Genomic DNA, 26,878 nt, shown 5'->3' with positions numbered 1-26,878 from the left:
GATTCCCTCTGGTATAGAAGCAATGGGTGTGTTTTCACTTCAGTCTCCATTCCTATAGCCCATGTAGGGAGCGTAGGTGGGAAGGAGGAGAGGAGAAAAAGATTTTTAATTATTCAGTCACTGTTCCCAGCAAGCCCATGGCAGCAGGCAAAACCAGAGCACTCTTATCCATGCTTGCTCTAAACTAAGGCTGGTTCTGGACAGGAGCACAAGAGCACCAGGGCTGGAGATGCATCTTGAAGTTTCACTGAAGAAGGTGCTCTTATCTTATGTATAAGCTCCTTCTTTCAGCAGAGATGTGGAGTAGATGGCTGAAGAGTAAATAAATGCATAGAATTTAAAACATTTGATAGTTTACCAAATGTTTTTCCCCCCTATTTTTGTAGACACAGGGCTACTGAAACACAAGACAAATGAAGGTCCAAGCTACTGAACTCTTGCTCTTGTCCTAAGATTTGATCATAGGGCAGAAAAACACTTCTATTCTCTAACTCAAGAGGGGCAATCTGTAGAGTAAAACATTTGAACAGCTCATGTAGGAAGTCTGCTTAAAAACAGCTAGAGCCTCTAGAGAAAGGAATAATAAACCTTCCACTTACTAAAGCAAACAGCCACAAGTAAGGATACTTAGTGCCAGGAAAGCTGCAGATCATGACTGCCTTGCCCTGGAGAGCAGCCACAGATATCCCCAGATGTGAGATAGACATCAGCGAAAACGCTGGCCCATTGTTTTTGCTCCTGCACTGCAACGCCTTGCATAACCTAACGACAAGGATTATTTTAGCACAGAGTGCCCCACGGCAAGGAAAGGCTGCGCTTTCTCCCCTGTTAACAAAGCATCGCCCTGAGTGGGGGATCGTTAGCTGAGCCTGTTGTGAGCAGAACAAGCAGGTCTTGTGTGATGGAAGGAACTGTGGAGGCTGACAGCCTCTGAGTCTGCAGGGCAGAGCGAAACGACGTAAATTTCAGGCAGGACACCAATATCAAACATCCTCTTTTGAGGTGCAGCGCTAGCTGAGAAGTAAGGCAGTGATTCTTGGAGAGAAGAGAAAAAGAAAAAAGAGGAGGAGGGGGAAAAAATGCTTTTTAAAGCAGGAGCCAAAGTCCTGATGAAAAGAAAACAAGACAAAAAAAGAAGAAAAACGGGGGAAAAGGGGGGAGTTATGGGGAGGGGAAGAGGGGGTGCCTGCCCCAGCGCTGCTCGCCCCCCGGCGCAAGTCGCACCCCCGCGGGCTGGCGGCGCAGCCTGGCCGGCTGCCGGCTTTGCCCTTCGAAAGATCGGCCGAGACCAATGGCAGGGACCTGCTCGGGCTCGGGAGGGCCGGGATTGGTGCAGGAGCTCTGCTGATGCCGGGGGAAACCTCACCGGTACTGAATGCAGGAGGACGCGGGGGGTGCGGGAGCGGGGGGGGGGAATGGGCAGAGCTTCCCACGGAGCAGGGCTGTGTGCGAGGTGAAAGTACATCAGCGCCGGGAAAATTAGCCTAGGGGGCACTTCCGAGCCGGCTCCAGAGCCGAGAGACAAAGAGAAGGGAGGACATGAGCGAAAGGAAAGGGTGAGGGCAGGGGAGCAGCTGAGCGAAAGCGAGCGAGGGCAGCGCGGCCAGGTCCCCCCCGCTCGGCCAGAAGACAAAGAAGCGGCCGGCAAATGGGGAAAGGGGGGGAGAAAAGCGAGGAGTCGGGGGAGTGCAAGGCGCAGATCCCCCTCTACACCTGGGAGGAGATCCAGAAGCACAACCTGAGGACGGACAAGTGGCTGGTGATAGAGCGCAAGGTGTACAATGTCACCCAGTGGGCTCACAGGCACCCGGGGGGCCACCGAGTCATCAGCCACTGCGCCGGGGAAGATGCCACGGTAAGGAGCGCACGGACACACGCGGGGCTGCCCCCAGGCTTCGCCAGCAGCCTCTGACAGGTCACTGCCATCCTCAGGGTTACTGAGAACGAGATTATTATTGTTATTTTTTGCACAGCCTCCCTCTCCCCCAGCTCTCTACCACCTGCAGCTCAGCTCTGCTCTAGCACCGAGGAGCAAAGCGCTGGGCGCGCATCCATGCGACGCCTGGGCAGCCAGCTCCCTGCAGCCATGGGCAATAACATCTGGAAGAGTGGGTTGGTAAAAACTGCTCGGCTCTGCTTAAGCCTTGCTGCTTGTCTTTGTTTCTTGCCTGTGCTGTCTTTCGACGCTTCGTAATCCAAGTGTCCCCAGTCTCCCCCTCTCCAGGGCGTAGTTACGCGAGCTACACCGAAAACAAACACAAGAAAGGGTTAAAAGAGTCCAGCCCGCGTTTCAAAGATGCTTCTGTTGGACAGGGTGAGCTTGAGGCTTTCAAACAAGGAGCTTTTTAGCCTTTTCCCTGTGGTGAATTCTCGAGAAAATGTTGTTGCAGGTTTCTACAGGGCAAAAAAAAAAAAGTTTTCTGCTGCTACAGCTGCTCCTACGCTTCATAGCTGGCTTGTTTCAGCTGCCTCTCGTGTTTCAGCAACTTTTAAAAACAAAAAAAAAGGAACAAAGTGTTTCAGAAAGTGTTGTCTGCAGTTTCTCCCAAAGCCACCCACTTCAGAAGCGCGTACAGTGCTGAGCATGTCCTCACCCTCAGCACCAGCCCCAAATTAATAAATTTAAACTGCCTCAGAGCTTTTCCATGGGCATGGTAAGCAGCAGAAGGGATCAAGCTGTAACTTTAACTGTGTATTTGCCACGTCTCTTAACACTTTTATCAAGAAGGAGGCTGTGCATGTGACAGAATTAATCAGCAAGAATTACTAACATTTTCCTTTCCTTCTCCATCTGTCTGAGGTTTGTGGTTATTTTCCACTGGTTTCCTTGAAGCACTGAGATGCATTTTAGTGTTCCTGCCCCCTTCCAGTAAAACCTCTGAATGAAAAGCTTTCTCCCTCCAAAAGAAGTAGCTGGGTGAGGATTTTCTCTGGTCTGCATAAGTGCAGGGACTGCTCAAATCAGAGGAGCTGCGCTCCTGTCCACAAGAATGCACTTTAATACCTCCACTAGAAATCGAAAAGCATCTGCTAGTGTATTTGTCTCTGATCTTTGCAAGGGAAACTGAAACAAATTTGTGAGTCTGCTACTTCTAGCTTCCCCTACCACCTCTCCAGAGTACCTTGCATCTCACTATACTCAGAGCATACTCCAAGAAGACGCGGTCTTAAGAGTGCTCTGAAATTGTCCCTTCCATCCCGAGCACTAAAATGGAATTGGTATCTGGATTCCAACTTTCCTATGGTTAATCACATTTTAATACAAAATAAATTCTTGCATTCAGAGTGAGAAATCCTTGTCCTTGAGTCTGCCAAGGCTTTACTAACAAGTTTCATTTTGAGTTGCAAGATATCACAAATGGAAGAGCTTAAGATGAGGAAAAGGCAGTGATAAAAACTCAGTTCAACGTGTTTTCATTCCTAGTTCTTGAATGGCTTTCACCTTTCTGGAATTCCCCTTAGCATCACATGCAGTTAGGACCTACAGTCCGGCAAAGGTGCACCAAAGGAACTTCAGCTACTTCTCCATTTATCTTTTACCAATACTCTGTAGGATCAGGTGTATCAATCTATAGCAGACTGCCCACAAACAGACTCACTGAACTCTATATCCACGCTGGGGCTGCTCTAAAATAACTTGGTTAGTGATGTGTGAGCTAATTCATCTCAGGATGCTCACAAGATAGCTGCCTGAAAAGCTCCGTGACAGCTTTTATGCTCAGCATGTTCAGCTGATGCTGGTCAAGTCAAGAGAGCCCAGGCTAGCTTACACATGAATTTTCCCTGCAAGTACTAACAATATTGGGTGTTCATTCATTTTAAGCCATACTTTAGGATACTGCTACAGCACACCAGTCTGGGAGAACATGTTCTGGCATCACGTTATGCACAATTGCTTTCAGTAAACGAACAAGGCTTAGAATATGAACAGACACCTTCCAGCCTCTGTTTTAGGAATGTTCAAGGATGTGAAAGAATGTCTTTGCATTGACTGCACTGAGTACTTTGATGCTCGTGTACAGCTCATACCTCAATAAAGTAAAGCTTTTTTCACAAAAAGCAGCTGGGATAATTCCCACTTCCCATAAGACACATCAGCTTACCTGGACAATAGACCACCAAACTGAGAGGTCAGATATAAGTATCACGTGGTATTTTCCAGAGTGTATCTTCCACCTTTTGCTCTCTATCTCTCCTCCAATACAGGTTTGAGGACAATTCCAAATTTCAGGACCTATTTGTAAAGGAGACACATGAGATACAGCAAATCAAAAAGCAATTTTTCCTTCACCGTATCTTTCTGCCTGATGATGGTAGGAGTATTAGGATATGTTATTCTCTTTCCTGCTTGGAGGCTATACTGAAAAATCTCATCCTCTACCCATGCCAGTGATACGTGTAGTATTTTTCAGTCACCCCCAGTGAAGGTGAAACTTTCCTACTTTCTTCATGGAATAAGCTCAAGATGGCAGTGAAGTAGAAGATCAGTAATATATAGTTCTAAGTAAGAACTGTGCTCTGACATGTATGCTTACATCTCTGACCAGTTTCAACCTTTACTTTTCATCCAACCAAGGAAGAAGGGTTCAGAGATGGAAGAGACCTCTCCCCAGAAAAGTCATGACAGAGCATGTTTAGAAAACAGATGTGCTGCTGCCAGGGAAGCCTTAGGTGAACAGAAATACCTTCTAGGCAGTGAGGCAGAAGCTGCTGTTCTGAGTCACCTTGCCATTAACACTACATAAACCTGAGTGATCTCCATCATGGAGGTAAGGAGGTAGCCAGCCAGACCTCCAAAGATGGCTTTCCCCCATTAACTTGAACAATATTGAGAATATTCTTCAGTGCTTCCTCAGCGTTCACCCTCTCCCTCCTTGCCCTTCTCCTTTTTTTACCTGTCATACTTTTCGCCTCAAAATGGTACAACCTTGCAGCAGGTACAGTCAGATACTCACTTCCCCACTCTTTCTGGTCTTCCTTCCTCTTTCACATCTTCCGCAAATTATAGCAGGGAAACTCAAATTGTCTGCAGAACAGGGCTACGGTAACAGCTTTGCTGGCCCTGGAGTTTTACCTTCATTTTGGCACCAAGAAGGTAACACCAATAAATAACACAATGCAATCAGAAAGCACTGGTCCCACTCATGCTTGAAATTGGGGTAAGTTTTGCCAGTGTGGCAGTCTTCCTGAGTAGAACAGGGCAAACCCATCCAAACTTTCCCCCGTGATAACAGATATCGCTTTGTTTCTGAAATTGTTTCCGAATGGGATAATTTGGACACTTAGCAATGTCATGAGAGCTGAGCTGAGAGTAACTAGAAAAGTCCAGTGCATTTCAGTTTGCCTCCCCCATCTGCTGTAATGACATTTTTTCTCCTTTTTGCATCTTCCCCCATGGCCTCTGGCATTTTAAGGCTTTTGTAATCTTTATTAATATTTATACATATATATACACTAATAAAATAAAAAACCTGTTCTTTCCATCCTTCTGTTGACTCTCTTCTCATATATTATTTCTTTAACTTCAAGCTAAGTGCCAGAGACCAGCTTTCACTCTCCTGCCTCTTACAGTGAAATGTCTATGGTCCAAGTATTACTTTGAGGCTCAATCCTAAATCTTGGAATAAGCTGAAAGTTTCAGAGGACTTTGGAACCAAAGTTGCTGGTGGTAATTACAAACACCAGAGCTGGCCTATCAGTGGAATTCAGCTCACAGGAAGGTCAGCTAGACACAATGAGCACTTTACAATCTGCCTTTCCCATTCAGAACAAGAGGTGAGATTTAGCTGGTCCTTGGTTAGAAAATGGGACAAAAGAAGAAAGGCTGAAGCATGGTACTTCTGACTTCTGTTTTTGACAATACTCCAGTTGTATTTCCCTTACTCATAAAATGAACAATATAGGGATTTCAATACAATGAGAAAAGGAGATCATAATTGGTGAACTTTCTGTCCCTACTACTACCTTTGGGGTTAAAATTCAAGCGATGTGAAATGAGGGATGTGCAAGACTTCACTAGCAGCGGATACATCAAATATATGCTCCCATCAGGTATCTGCAGGACACAGATACACAAAAAGATATGGAATGAGGAAGGAATAGAGAAAAAAAAAGAGAAAAAAAAAGATATAGTTAGCGCACCAGATTCATAAATGATGTTGCATGGAATAATCAGGGTCTGAGATGGTCAATTTTAGAAAATTTAGATATGAAGAAAAGGAATTAAAAATAATACATAACAGTACCTTGATAGGGTTAAGCTTCTTTTTTTTTTTTTCTTCTGATTTTGGTCCAAAAGGACCTGCACTTATTATCAATACCCTTGAGGGTATACCAAAGAGCTTGTTCAGTAAAACCAAAACCTATAGTGATCTATTAGATAAATTCATTCTCTTCCACTTTGCCATATGCTTTAGGTGAACACCAAATCAAACACACTCTAAAAAAACTCTCTCTCGAATTGCCATCAGGCAGCAGACTTTCAAAGGGTATTTATATCCCGGAGGGGATTTGCACAAACTCCTACTGGCCTGCCTTCCAAAGGAATTAGCAGGACTTAGGTATTTAGGTGCTTAGGAAGTTTCCTGAGGTGCCTTTCTCCATCTGTCTAGATAGCATCCCAGTTCTCGCTGTTTACTTTCTACCAGGTAAGCAAATTCAGCAGCCTCCAGCAGAAATCTTCTCTAGTAACAGTACTGCATTGAATCCCAGAGATGGAAGTCAGTCCAGCTAGTCCTGAATCTCACATTTACTCACATTTCTGTTCCAGGATGCATTCCAGGCCTTCCATATCAATCCCACCTTGGTGCAAAAGTTTCTCAAGCCATTACTGATCGGAGAGCTTGCTCCAGGGGAACCCAGCCAAGATCGAGATAAAAATGTGAGTATTTCTTCTGAGCTGGGGTTTATTGTGGGCATACTCCACCACTTTTTTCCCCTCTCAGGATGTCCTCCAAGATGTGGAAAAAACACCAGACAGATTGTAAAGGTGTCTTCACTACAGGCAGCTACAGCTACAGAGAAAGGTGCTCTGCAGCTGAACACCTCTGTGCAGCAATGTGCATAGATAAAAATGTGTGTGAGAGGGAGTTGACACATTCAGACTTCTGTACAAGTGTTTGTGCCATGAGTGGCAGAGCAATAGGTACATAGGTGAAGTGAAACAGATGTCCCATTTCAGTGGGTGTGCTTAAGAAGGAGCAACCCAACAAGTACCTTTTCCATCTATTCCGTATCCTTAAGCCAGCCCTTGGGTGCTCATCACAGAAGGTTTGGAATTATGCTTAAGTAATAGGACTGAATTCTCTCATTCTCCAGCTGTCTTTAATACTTGTATAGCTCTTTCAGACTAGATACATCAACAGATATGATGACATAGCAAGGTAGTGCTGCTGATTCACAGAATTCTCCTAGCTCAGGGTGCAAAAGGTCAGGACCCAGGCTGAGGCCAGCCAGGGTGTTGATTCATAGGAAAGTGCTATGGAAAGCTAGAAAGCAGTGTGAACATGGAGATTAGTACTTCCTTACTTCTGGGGTAGCCAACCAAAGCAAGAAACAGCCACGGTCCTTAAGATGGAGCCTTCCCTGGACACATTCAGACTTACATGCTGCATGCTGTGTCTTATGTGTCCATTTGCAGCCCCAGCTGGTGGAGGATTTCCGGACCCTGAGGAAGACAGCAGAGGACATGAATTTATTCAGAGCAAGTCCTTTGTTCTTCTCACTTTACTTGGCTCATATCATTGCACTGGAAGCTTTGGCTTGGCTAATGGTTTCATACTTCGGCACCGGGTGGATCACAACTCTCCTCCTTGCGTTCATCCTTGCAACTTCTCAGGTAAGAAGCAGTAGGCACAGAGCATACCGGGTACTCAGTGAGGTCAACGTGCACTGAACTTTTATTGTTAGACCTAGGAACTAGGAAAAACATTCACATCTGCCCCTATGGTGCCTTCTGGCTGCCCCTGGTGCTTTTGCATCACACGTTTTTCTTGCCTCTTGCACCTTTCATTCTCCAGGAGATGGAGGCACTGATCTCTTCTCCCTGAAGATCATCTATAACACCTCAGGCTGGACATTAGGAAAAGGTTCTTCACCGAGAGGGTGGTTGAGCACTCAGGCTCCCAGGGGATGTGGTCTCAGCACTGAGCCTGCCAACATTCAAACACTTATCTGATTTATTTTCCATCATCCCAGGCCCAGGCAGGGTGGCTGCAACATGACTTTGGACACCTGTCTGTCTTCAAGAAGTCTTCCTGGAACCACCTCGTCCACAAGTTTGTGATTGGACACCTGAAGGTAAAGGTCACTGGGGACGCGGGACACTGTGGAAATAGCTGCAGTCGCTTTGACTGCATCAAAGCAGGAAACTGCAGCTCTCAGCCTTTCCATGGGGAGCAGATGCAGAGAGGAGAAGTCAGTGAGCAATTGCACATGGAGCTGCTGCATAGAAGAGAGAGAGATGAGAGCACAACTACAGCTGTTACAGAACACAACGATTCCACCAACCTCAGTAGAACTGCTCTAATTTATAGCAGCTGAGGACAGAGCTCATTAAATTGCATAAAACACTGTTTTAACACCCTGTCATATTTTCCACTTACTTCCCACTAAGCTTCAGTATTTTTTAAGTGTCCCATCCTGATATATCCCATCCATTCCAGGTATCATCAGAATTAAATCACAGGCAAGGTCCAAAGCAGACAAGCATTTCAGAACCCACTTGCAGTAGGAACTTAAGCAGGGTAGGACATACCCTTGCCCATTCTCCCAAACCTACTTTGCATTGCCTGGCTCCTCCTGCTCAATAGAGGGAAAGCAGCAACAACAGTCAGTAAGACACCAAGTGGAAATAGCCTACCATTCAGCTATTAATAGCAACCTCACTTGTAGGAAGACATTGTGAGATGCAAGTCACCGAGTGTAGCTTTATGGCCTGTTCTTTCAAATTATTTGATCTTTAGTGAGGGCAAAGCAGTCTGGCATAGCTGGCACGGGCCCTCTGAAACCAGCAGTCTCATAGTAACTGCCACCACAGCCGCCTACTGCTATTACAAAAGCAAATATTAGTTTGGGCACAATCAGAGTTGCACTGTTTTAACGCAACTGCCACTAGAGGAGCTGTGCTTTTGCATGGATTAACTCCCTGTATCTGCCCAGGGTGCCTCTGCCAACTGGTGGAACCATCGTCACTTCCAACACCATGCCAAGCCCAACATATTCAAGAAAGACCCAGATGTGAACATGCTGCATGTTTTTGTCCTTGGAGATACACAGCCTGTTGAGGTAAGGCAAAGTGGGGAAAAAAAAAAGTGGAAAACTATTATCCCAAAGGGCTTCAGAGAATGCTTGTGCAAAAAACAGCAATTTGTGAATGTTGCTGGACATGACTTACGTAGTCAAGACTTCCAGCAATGCTGAAAAAGGACATGCTTCTCCCAGGGACTTCGTCTGTCAGTGTCTGACAGGAGTTTGACCTTTACACCCTCCTAAACCTTGGGTTGAAGAGCAGGATTGACCATATAGTTCCCTATCCATTTCCTATATTGATCACGGGAAAAAATATTTGGGGATAGCTTGGGAAAAGCCATGAAGATGGGACCATAAAGAATGTAGAAAACTGCTAAAGAAGACTTCATTCTGCTGTATTGAAATATCAACATAAGGGGAAAATGTGGTGTTTCTCAGTACTTCATCAAGAATATTTCCAAACTGATCTTCCATTTCCACAGAAAATATCTTCCAGTATTACCCCAGTTGTGCTCCAGACAATCTTGACAATGTCCTCTCCACTGGAGCCTTTCCCATGCATGTGTGGGGATATTGTATTGCTTGCATACACACAGAAATTTCCTCCTGCTTTTTTTTTTTTTCTCCTTTTTTCTATTCTTTTTTCTTTTTCTTTTTTTTCCTTCTTCTACTTGAAGCACAATCTGTGGAGATTTTGACTTAATCTGAGGGTGTAAGCCACCAAAGCTGATCTGATTTGAACAGGTAAAGTATATGGACAGTTTCTGCTGGTAGAAGCTAGTCACAAATGATCACACTCCTACCTCACTATGGAGATCTTCAGACATCATATAACCCTGAATTTTACATTTTACTAAAAAAACGGGGTCAGGACCAGACCAACTGTGAACTCTTTGGGTTACTCTAGGTTACTGCAGTCATCAGCTAGAACTGTTTTCTTACACTATGTACCAACATGCTGCCCACTGAATAATAGGCCATGTTAAGGTATTTTGATTCCACCTGTCCATTCCTAGAGCCAAAATACTTACAGTCTATTTTACAAAAGCCTACACAAAGAAAATAAACCGTTGGTCTTTAAAAAAAAATAATAACAACAAGCATTTCTATCTAAAACAAAACCAACACCAACAAATCTGCAGTAAGTACAGCACAGGGAAATATAAAATGAAAAAAAAAAAACTAATGCAACCCCAGACATATGCTGGGGACATATGTGCTGGTGTATGGTCATGTATAGAGAATATCTTGCACACACAGAATTTAAGAAGCAGAAAGGTCTCTTGTATATGACTAAAATGGAAGACTTCTGGAGTATACAAAAGCCAGTATCTAGAGCATGTAAATCAGTATTAAGCTCCTCACTGTATTGGTACATCCCATTGGAAAATGCTGTGCCTGAAAACTGTTTTCTAAAGTAGACCGTGATTCTACCACTTAAAGGAAGAACTGAAGATATAGGCATTTGTAATAACAAGGAAAACTAGGTCTCTCTCATACATCTAAAATGGTAGGTTAGTGTCAGTTTATCTCAATATTCTCTCACACCTGCACATAATCCTTTTCTACATGATCCAAAGCACACTGCCTTTTAGATCTCAGAGCACAGTGAATTCCTTTTCAGTAATCTTATATTGCCCAAAGTTTAGCCACTATTTCCTGCAGGCTCCAAAATTTTAGTGACCACGAATAGACAGAATAGAGAGACGGAGGAAAACAGAATGGAAATGAATGGACATCACAGAGCTGGTGATCAGCCCAAGGGGAAGGAACTGACAAGTGGAGAGGGAAGCAATGGGGAAAGCAAGTCAGAGGCCATAAATAAAAATAAAATTAAAATAGTGGGGAGCTCTGCTAGACAATAATGCAGTTCAGGTGACTTATGGTCTGAGGACAGCAGGCAAAACTCTTAGGGCCTCCCTGTGCAGGAGACCCACAAGGGCAATGCGTATCAGAGGACAAACCCAAAAAAGAGAAGCAGCACAGGATCTGTCAGAAACATCTGAGGGGGCAGTTATATAGATATCTGCACACACACTCAGGGAACAACCAGCTGTGTTGCTTCAAATTGGCCAGGAGGTCACCACGACCTTGGCTTTGGAGATGTAGTATAAGTGGAAAGAGGACTGTTTATAATCCCTGTTCTTTCGGTCTGCTCTGACCAGCAAGCATACTGGAAATTCACTGGGCTCTCCAGTCCCACGCTCAAGCCTCAGGATTACCAGGAAGCTCTTCCTACTGTGTAACCAGAACATCCCATCACGAAGTTTAATGAGAGAGTTGCAGCTGTTCACTAGGAACCATAGGTAGAAATTCAATTCCTCTTTGGTCAGCCATCACTGTTCAGACTTAATCTGTTACATATTTGTTTTCCTGCTGCTCTTTGTAGCAGTATATTTTCACTTCCAAAATCCACTGATACCAGTAATCTCCTGATTGCAGCAGACTTCCAGTACAACCCATTACAGGGTGCAGGCACCTGAATGCACTGCCCTAAGTTCCATGTGCTACAGCTTATTTATTGGTGCTACGAGGCTTACACTCACTGCAAGTTGCTATGCTGCAAGCAAAACATGTGAGTTCACAGCAAATTAGCTCCTCGTATTGACAATGTTAGAGCTCAAAAAAAAGACACTTCTATGTAGCTCTAGGTAAGAAGATACGGCTAGGAGACCAGGTGCTCTTGGCTCCTTGTTTTCACTGAAGAGAAATGGGCACCTGCAAAAATGCAATAAAGGTCTAAACCTGCCTTTGGGGGAGCTTCTCTGCGTCTGCTGTCCATAGGTGAACCACACTAACCAGCAATCAGTGCAGAACCTCTCCCAGTGACAGCACTGTAATTCTTACCATATCAAACCAGTGACGCAGACATTGTAGATTTAAAATATCTGTTTGAATTATTGTTACATGAGCAAAGGGCCACACTGGTTTTCCCACTGCTGGTAAAGTAAGGTTTTACAAGCCATCAGGGCTCATGGGGCTGATGGCTACAGAAGCCAAAATGGATCAGTGCAGGACATCTGCATGGAAGACTAGCCAAGGTTCACAGCCTTGCTCTGCCATCGGTATCCTGCATAATGACTTACCTAAGGTCATATTTCTCTATGCATAAAATTTGTGTTGATAATAACAAAGAAAATAGCAGGTCTTAGCACAGCTGCAGGCATGGCAGAAGGTGTAGAAATGCACGGAAATGCCCCCAGGCGCACAACAAGAAATTATCTGAACATCAAGACAGAAGGCTTTAAAAAGGAATTTACACATAGCACAATTATGAAGTCATGATATTTAACCATAGCAAAACACTTCCTAGCTTTCCTGCTGTGGGAGTTCGGTCAGAACTCTCCAGACAATAAAGAAGCATTGCAGGGAATCTTCTCTTACATGTGGGGGTCATAGTCCGAGACTGAGCTTTCTTATCTGTGTCCCGCAGTATGGCAAGAAGAAGCTGAAGTACCTGCCTTACAACCACCAGCATGAGTACTTCTTCTTCAGTGAGTATCTGCACCGTGCTCCTCCTTTTTCCCTTTGGTGAGGGGAACTGAAAGTCTGTTGAACTTTCCAGCCCCTCCTGTGTTAGCAGAGCAACTCAAAGTCTCAACTCGTCTTGCCCTTCCCAAGATCTCATTAATGGTCTACCTGTGCAGGTCTCTAAATCAGCTGGGAATTTCTCACTGATATCCAAGTGTCTTTCACGTTGCCAGCTAGGCAAGCAATTGAGACTGGGAAGTAATCTGTGTGTGAGAGGCTCAATGTAATGACTGCATGTGGTTTGTTGATGCTCTTTGATAAGTCAAGATGAACACTTGTGAACCAGAGCCTCCTTTCTTCACCGAAAGGCAACTGACCCCATCACCAGTACATCACCTCCATTACCAGTGCCCGGACTTCCCTTGAAACAGTCCCTAAATCACTGGGTCACTCTCACGTCACGCGCTTTCCTGCCTCTCTGATGTCCAAAACATTTCCCTTTGCTTTGCAGTCTTCCCACCTCTGCTCATCCCCGTGTATTTCCAAATCCAAATCATCTCAACCATGATCAAGCGCAGGTTCTGGGCGGTGAGTGAAATGTTTTGTCAGTGTTTGTGGGGTCCAGCTGGCTCATAGGAAATTACACTTGAGTAGGGAGAGAGGCCAGACATCTCTCCACCACAAAGAGACCTGGCAAAGGGAGGGTGTGAAGGGATCACACTTTTCTGCTAATTTCCCAATGTCCTCACCATTACCAGCAGAGCCATGCTGTATGAAATAGGCTAAGAGATGCCTGATGTTTTCTGTCTTCCCCTAGGACCTAGCCTGGGCCTTCAGCTACTACATGCGCTATTTCATCACATACATCCCATTCTATGGCGTTCTGGGATCCCTGTCTCTCCTCACTTTTGTCAGGTAGGAGATACAGGAGCTCCCTGCTGCTCTCCCCTCCCTCCAGCGTTGGGCTGAGCAAGTCTCTGCTCTGCTATGGGCCCCACGCCTTCCGTTTAGGTTCTTTGCAGTCATTTACCTCACTGTGCGTTATCCTGGGTATTCTCACTGCCTCGCGTTCTCCGTATCGTTTCCCAGTGCTGTTTCCTCTCCGCAGAGCTGGAGCTGGTGCTCAGCACTTGTGATGGTTCAGCAAGGATGCTCCTTTCTTTCCTCACCCCCATGATGCCTGATTCCAACACTTCCATGCATTTTCCACATTGTCTAAAGCTGGACAAAGTGCCTCAACCCTCCCTCTTCCCAGCTCACTGGGAAGGTAATTCAGGAGCCCTCCTGAGCACTTTAAGTGAAATGCTCACCATTTCTCCCAGTGCAGGAGAATGCATGGCCTGTACGTTACATGCACACATCATTGCTTCTTCACAGAGGTCATGGCCTCCAAAAGCTGTTTCATTCACACCACAGATAAGTGTTTCTGCCCCTACACTCCAGTCCTACCCCTCCAAAGCTGCCAAAATGCATCAGGCATGGCAGGGCTTTGTAGGCTTACTCACTGAATGGTTACGCTATTCCAGGTAGCAGCACTGAATACATATTTCTGTCTTGTATGTGATATCTGCAGCTTTTCTGGCTAGTACCAAAGAATGGCATTTAGTCCCACAGCCAGCATTAGTTTTAGGAAAACATTTCATCACGGTGAAAAATATTTTCTAAATAAATAAATGTAGAGTAAAAAGAAATAGCAACAGATGCACAAAAACCTTCATAAAACATGAAGATTTGCCTCCAAAAAAAATTAATGTCACTGTTCATGACTTAAGTTTTCATAGCCTCAAACCACTTCAGTCCAAAGAAAAACGGGAACTACAAAAGATACACATTTGTGTAAATACATAGTCAACATCTTTGGTCTGGAATCAAGCTGACAAATTGACAACAACTGACCTATTATTTCAAAAATTTTAATGTTTTGATTAAGCTAAAAATGCAAGAAGGCAAATATTCCCCTTGCAAAATTGTTTCTAATTAATCATGAAGATTCATCAGGAGATAGTTCCCTATTAATAATAGCTCTGTTATACTTGAGTCAGGAAGAGGAGAGCCCCAGGAGCTTTAGGGAACAATGTTCCTTTGTACTCAGCTCTCCCATTGCTCAGAGAAATGAGGATACGTAAGGAGGGTCTTCACTTTCAATCAAAACATGTAGGGCATAAAGTTAAACAAAAACATCTAGTTTTCTTTTGACCCTAGACACGAGTAGTTTGTAGAAAGTTGAGTTTGTTCTAAATAGCTGATGCATGACATGAGCACTCTCATTCATCCCCTAGAAGCTAGACTAAAATACTGAGGAAAAAAAATACCCATCAAAATCCAGACTTCAAAACATTTCCGAAACCACTCTTTAATTAGCTTACTCCAGTCTGTGATTATATGCAATTACTGCTGGTGAAAGCAGAGATTCAGATCATCTGCTATTTTAGAAATCAAGCCTAAAGACTAGAACAAAGATGCTCCTGGATAACTACCTTGCATACATCTCAGTCTCAGCATAGAAAACCTGCATTGGATAAAGTGCATTGCTGCAGACTGTTCTACGAGGGCTAAAAATGTAGTTTTATTACCATAAGCATCAAATAAGCCACTTTAAAGTGACTGCCAGCCCAGGTCAGACTTCAGAATTACAGTAAAGGTACAGAGAGCAAAGGTGGGACCCCCAGCGTGATAAAGTTAACACCAATGGGCAGGTGGATTTTAAAAATTATCTGTATCCAGCAAGCAACTGCAAAAATAAAAACAGTTCAGAGAACTTCTAATCAGGGCTCGGTTGTTTTGTTTTGTTTTCAAGTACTTGGATCACCCTTACTTACAGAAAGGCAAAATTAGCAAGAAAGATCAATCTACTTCTGAGGAAGGAGAGGGATAGCTCAGTAGGGTGTCCTTCTGCAAAGGTAATCATAATTGCATTAGTCCCAGAGTTATAAAGACAGAGAAATTCATTGCAGAAGTGATTCTCTGTAGTTTCCCTAGGTAGAGACTTGTTTACTTCCATACCTTGGAGTAAGACTTTCCTCACATGCAGTATCTCCTGCTGCTCCCTATAAACCCCAGATTAGCTGAGATCCTGGTCTGCAATATCAATTGTTGTGCTTTTTCTCTGTTTGTTTCTAAAGGTTTCTGGAGAGTCACTGGTTTGTGTGGGTCACCCAGATGAATCACATTCCAATGGAAATTGATTCTGAGAAACACAAAGATTGGCTCAGCTCCCAGGTAACTAACTGGGAGGGAAGAAGAAGATCTCTGACTCCACTCACCCCAAACTGGATTAGAAATTTATTCAAAAACAATGGATGGATTACCACTATTCCCAAGTAATTCCCCCCCAAAAAAACATACAAAATACTAGTGCACAGTCTCTATCCATGACCTGTCCCGTAAAGTTCTTCTCCCAGAGTCAGTAATGCTGATTCAAGACATGGAAGCCCAAACTTCTGTTTTAACTTTGACAATCAAAAGATATCTTTGTTGTTCTTTCTGATTTGAGGCAGGATCAGGTCCAAGCATGATTTGACCTTCCTGTGGTATTTGTAGGCACACACGAGCAAATAGAAGAGCCTCAATGAAAATCAACAGTTAACGCTAAATGCTATCTTTGGCTGCTGTAAATCAATGTGCTGAAAATACATCAACCCCAGTTGAAGAGAGAGCTCAATATATTTCTAAAGTTTATAGTTTTCTAAGGGAATAAGGACTGGAATAAAAACCAGCTGCTTTATGAATCTCTTTATCGCCCAGTAAGATAAATGCACTGAAAGCGTACCTCTTATCTGTAGTAGACCAAGTCCCATTCGGCCCCAGAGGACAGTGACAGTAACTTTGACACTGGCTATATGAGTTTTGTATAATTGAGCTGGGAGAAGAAATAACCTCACGTTAACCAGTGTAAGTAGTAATTGTGGTTGTTAGTGGGGTCTTGAACACAGGCTTTCAAAGTCTGCCAGGCAATTTCATAGAATTACAGAATAATAGAATACTCTTTCAAACACCTCGATGTCCTTCTTGTAGTGAGGGGCCCAAAACTGAATACACCACTCGAGGTGTGGCCTCACCAGAGCCAAGTACAGGGGGACAATCACCTCCCAGGTCCTGCTGGCCGCTGTTTCTTATGCAAGCCAGGATGCTGTTGGCCTTCTTGGCCACCTGAGCACACTACTGGCTCACATTCAGCTGACTATCAACCAATACCCCCAGGTCCTTCTCTGCCTGGCAGCTCTCCAACCACTCATCTCCCAGCCTGTAGCTCTGCTTGGGGTTATTGCACCCCAGGTGCAGAACCCGGCACTTGGCCTTGTTAAACCTCATCCCGTAGGCCTTGGCCCATCAGCCCAGCCTGTCCAGATCCTTCTGTAGAGCCTTCCCACCCGTGCTTTTCCTTCCCTTATGCCATGATTCACTAAAACACTGAAGCATTTTTTTAAATAAGTATGTAAATCATGTAAATCTTAGTAGATTCACATACTTATGGAAAGAAAGAGTGATGGGGTGGGGGGAGTATTATGAAAGCAAAAGATTATGAACAAGAGAAACGTGGCAGGGAGCAAATGTAGGTATGACCAAAAAAAAAAAAAAGGAAAAGAAACAGAAAGAGGTAAACCTTTTTGACACTGACACAATTTTATGACAACTTCAGGGATGGGAAAAATACATTTCCTGTGGTAACTGTGTAGAAATCACAGTTTAGCCAGTTAGAAGTCCAAGAGGATTTTAAGACTACCTAACTTTGCAATCAAAGATATTTTTACAATAGCAGGGGTAGCTAAGAAATATTTCTCTATTATTCAGATTTAACACTTAAATCACACTGGACAATACCTAGATGGGATGGGGAAAGGAGGCTTCCTGTGCCCCTGTGTTGTTTCTTCCTCAATTTCCCATCTTGGTACTGTTTTTAACCATCTGATCTTCAACTAGATAGGCTGAGATTTAGGAGCCTCTAGCTGGGCTGATGTGTCACCAAATGGGACTGTTTCCCTGTCCTTTGACCACTATTCAAACCTGTAAAGGCACTGTCAGCACGACAGCTGACAGCAATCCCTGAAGGAGGATTAAAGCTGCCCTTGCTGTGATCAGGTAGCTCAGAAGGGCAGCCTTCTGCGCTCTGACAGCTCAGCAGTGCGGTAAGACACATTTCATTCTCTTACCTGGCACAGAGAAGAGGAGCTTTGTGCTGATTTCAGGGCGAGGCTTCACTAATATTCACTGCTGCTTTCTTGCCTTCACAGCTGGCAGCCACTTGCAACATCGAGCAGTCCTTTTTCAACGACTGGTTCACCGGGCACCTGAATTTTCAAATTGAGCACCAGTGAGTATGGACCCAGCATCATTTGGTCATTACCAGATTGTCACAACACTGAACTTGAGGCAGGGAAAACTCTGCTAAAGACATGTGAGATGAGACAGAATCACAGAAAAGCCCAGGTTGTAAGGTCCCAGAGATCACCTGCTCCAACCCTTCATGGTAAAAACAGGGCCTGGACAAGATATAGATGCTTTGGACTTGTATCCTAAGCTAACTACTTGAACTTTCATATCCATTTCAGAAATTTCCTCTCCCTGACTAAAAGGACTTCCACGTTTCATAGCTGGAGGCACCTGTGTAGGACTGCATACACCGCTGAGCACCAGGTTTCAGGAAAGATATTAAAACCAGGGCCATGCCCGGTCTTCCCATTACCCGTGACAAATCAAAATATAAAAGAGATGCCTTCTAGGGTAAAGCTGACTGTTTTGGAAGCCAACTTAGGAAATCTTCATTGAAATGTACAGGGCAAGGTGATCCCAGATTCTAATACCTGCTTCTCAGTTCCACAAGCTTCCAGGGATGGAAAACAGGTTCACTGACTATCTAATTTGGCAAGAAAATGAGTTCTGCCCAAAGGAAACAGACAGCTCTTTCCTCACTCCTGCTCCCCTCGCATTCCAGCTGTGTCCTTTTCTGCATAAACTGACTTTCATTCTCTCTCTTGAACACAGCTTTGTTCTGAGACACAACAGCAGCAGAATGAATGCATTCAGTTTTCACGAGCTACTTGGAAGCAGAGGACTGTAAAGCATGGATCTCTCTGCCTCTTTTTCTTTTGTCTACTTGTACAGTTTGAGGAGGAGACATTATTAATTAGCCCCTATGAGGAGGCAGACAAAGATGCCCATCCCTTGGGATTAGTCTCTAGAGTTTTCTCATGTTTGTTTTCTCTCTCTATTCAAGCCTGTTCCCAACAATGCCACGGCACAATTTCTGGAAAGTCAAACCTTTGGTGAAGTCATTATGTGCCAAGTATGGAGTCCAATACGAAGAGAAGCCTCTTGGAAAAGCATTTGTAGACATAGTTGGGTAAGGTCCTTTTAATTCCTGCAGCCTGCAGTTCCTTGCTATATAAACACCCTATGTACTTTCCTACACAGAATTCAGGACACTACAGACCCTTTAAAGACAGCATGTCAGTATTTTGTAACCTGGTTTCACTAGGGCAATAACCTTCATATCACAATCCAATAAATACCTGCAGAAATGTGTGGGTTTTTTCAGCAGAAGTGACACAGCTCCACTGATAGAGTGGAGCAGCCTCAGGTGACAGCAGTTGGGAAGCTGCTTCACAACACCATGGGAGAAGAAAGAACTAGCCCCAGAGCAGCTGCTGTCAAAGTACTTGGTGAAACCAGCAATCAGATCAGCACTAAACTGATTTCATAGGGACTTTTTAAGCTCTATCCTTCTTAAATGCTGTTCTGATAGCTGGTGATTCTTGCCTTTGGAAGCTGGCAGCACATCTTCGGGCTGCAAACTGAGGAATCAAAGGGGAATGAATCAGGTTACATCCCATGGCATTTCCTATTTGAGCCCTGCTAGCAGCAAAGGACTGTTCCCTAAGAGCAGAGGTGAAGATTAGTCTAACAGACCACCCTCAGGCAGGCTGTGTTCGTGTTTGTGACTCGGTTACCCCAGGGGGAATAATTCATGGCACGGAGTATAAGCAGCTATTCTGCTGTCCATGGACCTCCCCTAAGTCAGTCTCAAGAAAGCCATTCTAAGCAAATACAAATCCAAGCAGATTGGCCCCAAGATGCAGAAGGGCTGAAAACTGTTCCCAACCCTCCTTTGGCCCCATCGTGCAATCAGCACAGGAAAATCCACCCAACACAGAGACACAGGGGGATTATACCCAGCACCCTAAAAGGCAGAGTTCATGTTCCTATGCAAGTTTACAGTAAGCACCTCAGCAATTGCTTGCCCTCCCAACAGAGCTGGAATAGGAGGAACTACAGCTGGTACAAGGGGCATCACCTGAAGATCTTGCTCTTTGAGTCTGAAATTTTGGGGGGCTAACGAGCAAAACAGCTAGCTCCTCTTACCATAGCTGATATACTGAGAAAAGACCTTTAATATCCTAAGGATTCATGCCCAGATTCAGTAACAGACTAACCCTTTGTAGGAACAAAATAACAGAGGCAAGATTCACAAGCCAAGCAAACTTCTCTTCCTTTTTTTTTTTTCTTCCCACAGGTCCCTAAAGAAATCTGGAGATCTATGGCTGGACGCTTACCTCCATAAGTGAACATGAAGCTTAATGGGGGGTGTGAGTGACCGGGAGGGCTGGGGTGGGTGGTGAGGGGGGGAATCACGCGTGTCTTTTACTGCTAGATTTCAGTCTGTATCTACGTGCACAGTTTGAGTGGAGTTTCCTGTCTTGTGAACTGCTACTGGTATGAGCTCAGGCAGCTAGATAAACCCAGACAGATTTAAAATGTGCTCGGCATAGTCTTCAAAGGATGAGACCCAGTGCCTGCATTGCACAGAATGGAAGGCTGGGGTAGATTGGAGAGGAGGATCTAAAAAGGGGGCATTTACCGTCTGCCCTCCACCTTCTCTTCATTAAAGATTCATTCTAGCTCTACCTAGAACACACAAGCCCTGACTTCCAGGCACATATGACTTGTTAGGTGTCACCTCGTGCCTTTTTTTAATCCGTGCTTGTGCAAAAGAGGCACTCAGAAGAGTTTCACTTCAAAATAACAGAGTCTGTGCTCACCACCACAACAGGAGCTCAGGGGGGCTGTGCTCCCTGCCAGCTCTGCCCGCAGGAATCACACTCCGTGGGGACCAGCAGCTGCTGTATGGTGCGGCTTTCAGTCCTGCTCTGAGCCCTACTGTGCCTTTGTTGGTTTCTCTGTTTCCTCTCCTGCCTTTCTTTCTCTAATCATAGCAGCACTTCAGTAAAAGCTGTGATATTGACCCTGAACCATTAACGTCTCAGCACCTTTCGGTCAGGGTGCTTAATACAGGACTGTGTCTGTATTTTTATCACTAGCCCTATTTGTAAGTTCCCATGAAAAACCTCTGGGTTTACGTGGTATAATATCTCCTTTTGGTAGAGGGTCTATTTTCTTCCTTTAATGAGCACCAGGCCTAGCAGAGCATTTTAATTGTCAGTAACTTACTCATAAACAATCAAACTGGAAATAAGACAAAACTTATTGATTGCACCAATGCTCCAGGGGAAACACAAATGGTCTTTTCACCTGCAAGAGCAGCTGGGCAGCGTACTTCAACACCCAATTCTGCCTGTCTGCACCTGCCTGACATACACCAAGACTGCTTCTGCTGGTCAGAGGCCAGGACTGTGTGTCCTCGTCCTGAGACCAAGAAGGAGCTCCCCAACCACTCGACCTGCTCCCCCAGGCCCTCTGGGGAGGTGGATGAAAACAGAATTGACCAGGCTGTGTTGGTGATGCAGGGATACATTAATTATTTGCACAGATCATTATTTTACTCAATCCTGAATTCTCACTATCAAGTCCTTCAATGCTAATAAAGCCCCAGGGAATCAGCAAGGTTCTGCACACACAGAGACAACTCCAGGGCTGTGGCCAGACACCTCCAAAACCACATTCTCACCTCCCACTTTGGAGATCCAGATGAGATTCCTGTGCTTACAGAAAGGAAACTCGTAGGTAGGACTGCAACTTAACCCAGCTCCTAATACTCAAGGTGTGTCAAGGGCTTACCTTCATGTTCTTGTCACCCCTCACTTGAGTATCACCACGACTAGTTAGCACAAAACCTTGCTGGTGTCTAAAGCTTGAACAGAATTTGAGGATTTTTTATACTTCTTTCTAACACCATACACAGTCACGTCCTGCTGGATGCTGTAACCTCTCAGCCAGGCAGTAGCAGGCAGTTGTGGTTAGCTTAATTAAGGCTGCCTTACCATGTCCATTTGTTTCTGACTCCTTGAATGCCTCTCACTGCCTCTACCACAAACACGCTGTCTCGCCAGCGGTGCAATCTTTTAAACACTCAGCTTATTTTTCTGATAGCTTGTATTTTTTTTTTTGCTCATTCGGTTCTTGTTTCCAAAGCAGATGTTTCCTGAGTAGAGATGCCTCTTCCTCCTTAGCTCTGTCCTCTCTTGTCTATCTTGCCTTTCGTCTTGGGGAAACCTTTAGCTCTTTTATACCTACAAACCTTCCTGCAGGGAATTTGTACCTCTGCCTAGGTAAATAGCGCTGCTTTAGCAGCTTGGCTTCTGACCTGCCTGCTGGAAGGACTGTTTTTCTCCTAAAAATCCAAAGTGCTTCCAACCCAACAGCCTGGCCTAACAGTGCCTAGCAGACAGCAGCTACAACTGATGACGGCTGAAAGAACCTGAGAGGTTCTAGGAGAGCAACCATGCTGCAAGTCTACAGAAGAAAAATTTGCCTAAGGAAAAACCTTAGGCAAATGGACTCCCCCACCCCTACCCCCCAAGACCTTAGGGCAAGGTACAAAAGAGAAGAAAGGAGGGACAGGATAGATCTTGATACTAGCTCTTCTCCCTGCTACTTGATTTTTTCAGACATTCAAAAATTCCCTTTTCATAAAAAATTGTTCAGTTGCTCAAATCCAGAAATAAAAATAATAATAAAAACTAAAAGTGTAATGTTATAGTCAGAAGTGACTTCCAAGTCTCATGCACTGTTCTTGCTGTTGCAAGATAAAAGGATCTGCTCTGCAAAGAACAGGTCACCAACACTTTTTAACCAGCAGTTTGTGCTTTTATTCATTGTACTTATATGTTCAGAAAGTTTGCCTTGTGAAAACATAAGAAGCCGGTGACTATTTCAGGCTAAGCTTTTCTGGCAGCATTACTCATGCAGTTTCTTCCCCTCCCTCCAAAAAAAATCTCAGACAATATCATAGAAGTCAAACTGTTACATATGCACCTTGATGTACAAGTTCTCCATCTATTAATCAGATCAAACAGACCCCTGAACAAAACAAAACAAAAAAAAGGAAATCAGTGGAAATCTGCCTTGTTAAAATTGTAAGTAGCACTATAAAATCTGAGCTACAGCTGTTCAAGAAGTTTTGCTAAAACTGCAAACTTGGGCCGTGGATGGATGTAAACTTCACGTGGCCTTGCATGGCTTTGTCCCCAGGGCAAAACGCAGCCCTCCTGGGTGAGCTTCCCTTTGCAGTTTCCAATCAGCCATCAAAATTATATAAGCACTGAAATTCAAGCACGGTTTTGCTCCAGCTGAGCCCTAAAACTAAGTAGTTTCTCTGAAAATGAATGTGATTTCATTTCTGTCTTTAAAAACCTGCAAAGACTTGCAGATAAACTCATCTGAGCCACGTCGCTGGCTGCAGGAGCACTTGCCAGCATACAGAAGCTGTGAGTCAGAAACAACGGCTTGTCTCAGGTCCAGTAACGCAACAATAGTCAGGAAATGACTGACTGTGCTTCTCTTCAGTCGCTTGTTAGCAGGGCCTGGCACACAGGCTGGAGCACCAGCACGTTCAGAGAGGGTTGGAGGAGAAAGGCATTAACTACAGCAAGTGCAGGGAAGGCAACAGAAAGCTCCAGGCAGGAGAGATATGGGCATGTATTTTGGAAGGAGTAGGATGGAGTTGGGAGAAACGTGGCTAAGCTTGCTTAAAACTGTGACCTAGATCTTCAGCAAACAGAAATTAATTCTAGCCAAGGCCATGGGTCAGCGCCAGCTCTGTGAACTAACAAGCAATGTAGCCCCATGTTTTCAGGGAGAGGCACGGTGGGAATGAGGGTACTCACACTGAGATTTTCCTTTAAGCAAGAATTAGAGGAGTCTAACATCCTGACTTTTTACTGAAAAAAATCTTGGGAGGCTCGGAGCACCAGCAGAGCCTCCTCAGGACACAGCTTCAGGCCCCATCTCCTTGTTACAGGGGATGTAAAGGATGCATTCTCTTTTCCGATCACCCTGACTGAATTTTAGCTCTTCATTAGGGCCAAGACATCCTTTTCTATCTGTAAAAATGACCATGGTCCAGCCGTGGCCTCTTCCAGTAGATGCTTTCCTTGGAAAGCCTTCCTAACATCTCAAATGTTCTTTAGAAGTTGTTAAAAAAAAAAAAAACAAACCCACATTCCTCGTATGATGGCTCCCGATTATTTCATTCTTCAAAAACACATCAGTAACCCAAAGTGATTTTTTTTTTCCTGGTGTATTCATGGCTCATTAAAATCATAACCATTTGTTGACCATAAAAAATGCTTTACGTGTTTTTTCCAGTCACGTCCAGAGTCCCTGCAGTGCTGTTGTGGAAAGCCTCTTTTCCATTGCACAGGGTGAAATAAATGAAATTACTGTTATGGCATTGACAATAGACAGATTTCTCTGCTACCCTTCACAAAGCCCAGGAACAGTAGCAATGGTTACCCTTGTCTTGGGAACAGGCACCAAAGAAAATGATTTATTTCCATTGAAAAATATTTGCCTAAACATTCAACAAAGTGTCTCCAGACACTTCAGGGAGGCAGAGGAGGGAAAAAAAAATAATTACATGAAAACTTCTGTAGAAGCTTCTTGCAATTTGTCTGAAAAACAATTTTTTCTGCCTATTAATGGCTTACTACAGTGCTGTAGCAAGCAGCTTGCAGTGGCTTTTCTAACTGGCAGCTTGATCAAATGGAGTCAGTGGGCTTCAGGTCAGCCCAGAGGCTTCAGTGCAGCCACATTTAATGGAACTGGGAGCCTGTCCTTGCAAATAAACCTACCTGAACTGAATCACCAGCTGCAGAGGCGCATCGCAATGGACAGAGCCTGTGAGTAGGAATCACATAGGCTGGCCCAGATCAGACGACCAAGTGATAAAGTCAGGGGAGGACAGCCCGTGGTTATCTGTTCCATTAAATCAATACCCCACTTTCCCTGAGTACACATTAATTGCTTCATAAGTAAACTCATTCTGCACAGAAAGCACTCCATGAGGAGTCATAGAACTCAAAACAGAAAATGACCCCACCTTGCTCCATTATTAGGACTTTTATTTGATCCTAGAGTAAACACAATCCCCTAATACAAACAGAAGAGGCTCTTACACAAAAACAAACTCTTGCAGATTGATACATCATCTGGCTTTCCTCCCTGCTGCAACTGTTCCCAGAACCTCCGAGCATCCCTACACGGCAGAGTCTGAAGGGGAACAAGGACCTGATAATTCTGAGCGCACATCCTGGATTAAGATGCCTACACTCAAGCCACATATGCCAGCCATCCTGAAACGCTTCCTGATTTTACAGCACTTGTACCTGGGAATCTGCAAGTATTAGCTGAAATGTGGCAAGCTACCCACTTCTCCAAATCTTAGCTTTCACAGACTTCAGCTCTGCTTGTCCAAAGTTCAACTCATCGGTTGTGACTGATTAAAACTTTCCCTAAATTGAAATTAATCCCTTCAATTTCTTCCCTCCCTTGCAATGCACGTGTATGGTAAGGAATCTAAGGCACGAAATCAACATAAAACATGCCTAAAACTCTTACGTTAAATACTCATATGCCAGGCAACCAGATCTTCAGTTCCAGCCCTCTTTAAGCTGCTTAATGTCCTAAGAATAGAGAGATTTATAATTGGCAAGGGCTAAAAAGCGGTTTGTCGTGCTGCTCAGCCTCTTGCTGAAGTAGAACCATTACAAGACAGCTGAGTGACACAGAGAGGAGAAGATAATTATGAGAAGGTCTCATTTATGTACAGAAGTTAATATTTTTTACATTTTACTTGCTGACAGAATTAGGATGGGTGTGGATAACGATTAACCAGAAACAACATGAAAACAATTACACAGATAAGAGCTACAGGATAAACTCACTTATTTCCCATTGCAGAGTGAGAAATTACTGAGTTAAACGTAAATACACGGCTGAGATTGCAGTGTGGGTGGTTTGTCTTTTCTATGAAGGAATCTTTCCTACGTGCCTTATAGACTGAGCCACGAATTGTCTCAATTCACTTTGTCTGAGCAATAGCAGCGTACTCAAGCTGAAAATCTGCATCATTCAAAAGGTTTGGTTTAAAAATAGTCTTCTGTAATCCTGAATAAAGATAGCAGACATCTATTTTTATACGGGTTTACAGGAAAATATTAGTGATGCTAGTCCAACAGTTCAAAGATACAGACCAAGGGCTGCAATATTTACTATACACTTCACTTTTCCCTATAAATATAAGGTTAAATGACCATAGTGCCCTTCCAACTATTACTCTATCATATCAATTACATTAAGAAGCACATAACTCTACTTCTGGGAACATTAAAACTCTCTCTGTTGTTTACCTGTGTTAAACAACAAAGTTAACTACTGGAAATAAGAACAAAGACGAGAAGTTTGTTGGCAAGCCTAACTCGAAGGAAACGGCTACTAAAATGCATTCCAGTATAAACACACACCCTGAAGTGACCAGCAAAATGAAATGCAGAAAAATTCTCATAACTGGGACCCTGTTCAAAGATACGCAGGCCGATTCATGACGTGTAAGGAAAGTTAAGTTTGTTTCTTGAAATATCCTGGTGCTAGTCCAGTGATTATGGGTAGGATAAGTTAGCTTTTACGGTAACAAATGCTATGTGTAAACAGCAATATAAAATGGAACCATAAAATTAACGCTATCTGATTTTTTATCTTTAGTTAATGGGGTCGGTTTTTTTGGACTCGTTAAGAGAATGGAGTGCCTGGCAATCAGGCACTAAATTCAAAGCCTTCTCTAATCACTGAACAACTCCTAAATCACAGCTTTGTTCTGTATCAAAAAAAGCTTTCCTAGCACCCCAAAGAGACCGAGGTCCAACAGCCAGCTACAGAATTGGACAGCACGTGTGTCCATTTCCAGATGGCCAGCCAGAAGCTGAGG

At 44.1% G+C, this 26,878-nt stretch overlaps 1 protein-coding gene across 2 annotated transcripts; it reads left to right on the top strand.

The window, feature by feature from the left end:
- The first annotated feature begins 1,426 nt into the window (after positions 1-1,426).
- Positions 1,427-25,421, top strand: FADS2 (fatty acid desaturase 2). Of its 2 annotated transcripts, XM_072039144.1 has the most exons (13): positions 1,427-1,855; positions 6,770-6,880; positions 7,640-7,837; positions 8,197-8,298; positions 9,160-9,285; positions 12,683-12,743; positions 13,232-13,308; positions 13,538-13,635; positions 15,843-15,939; positions 17,952-18,031; positions 18,935-19,060; positions 20,231-20,303; positions 25,091-25,421. In XM_072039144.1, the coding sequence occupies exons 1-12, from the start codon at positions 1,649-1,651 to the stop codon at positions 20,280-20,282; spliced, it is 1,335 nt and encodes a 444-aa protein (XP_071895245.1). In that variant the 5' UTR covers positions 1,427-1,648; the 3' UTR covers positions 20,283-20,303; positions 25,091-25,421. The 2 variants fall into 2 exon arrangements, with proteins under 2 accessions (XP_071895245.1, XP_012959417.3); XM_013103963.5 differs by lacking the exon at positions 25,091-25,421 and having other exon boundaries at positions 20,231-22,646.
- The last annotated feature ends 1,457 nt before the right edge of the window (positions 25,422-26,878 follow it).

The sequence above is a fragment of the Anas platyrhynchos genome, chromosome 5 (assembly GCF_047663525.1).
Source record: "Anas platyrhynchos isolate ZD024472 breed Pekin duck chromosome 5, IASCAAS_PekinDuck_T2T, whole genome shotgun sequence".
In the NCBI taxonomy this organism is placed as follows: Eukaryota; Metazoa; Chordata; class Aves; order Anseriformes; family Anatidae; genus Anas; species Anas platyrhynchos.
Note: the sequence above shows the minus strand (reverse complement) of the source record. Positions and strands in the feature narration are given on the sequence as shown.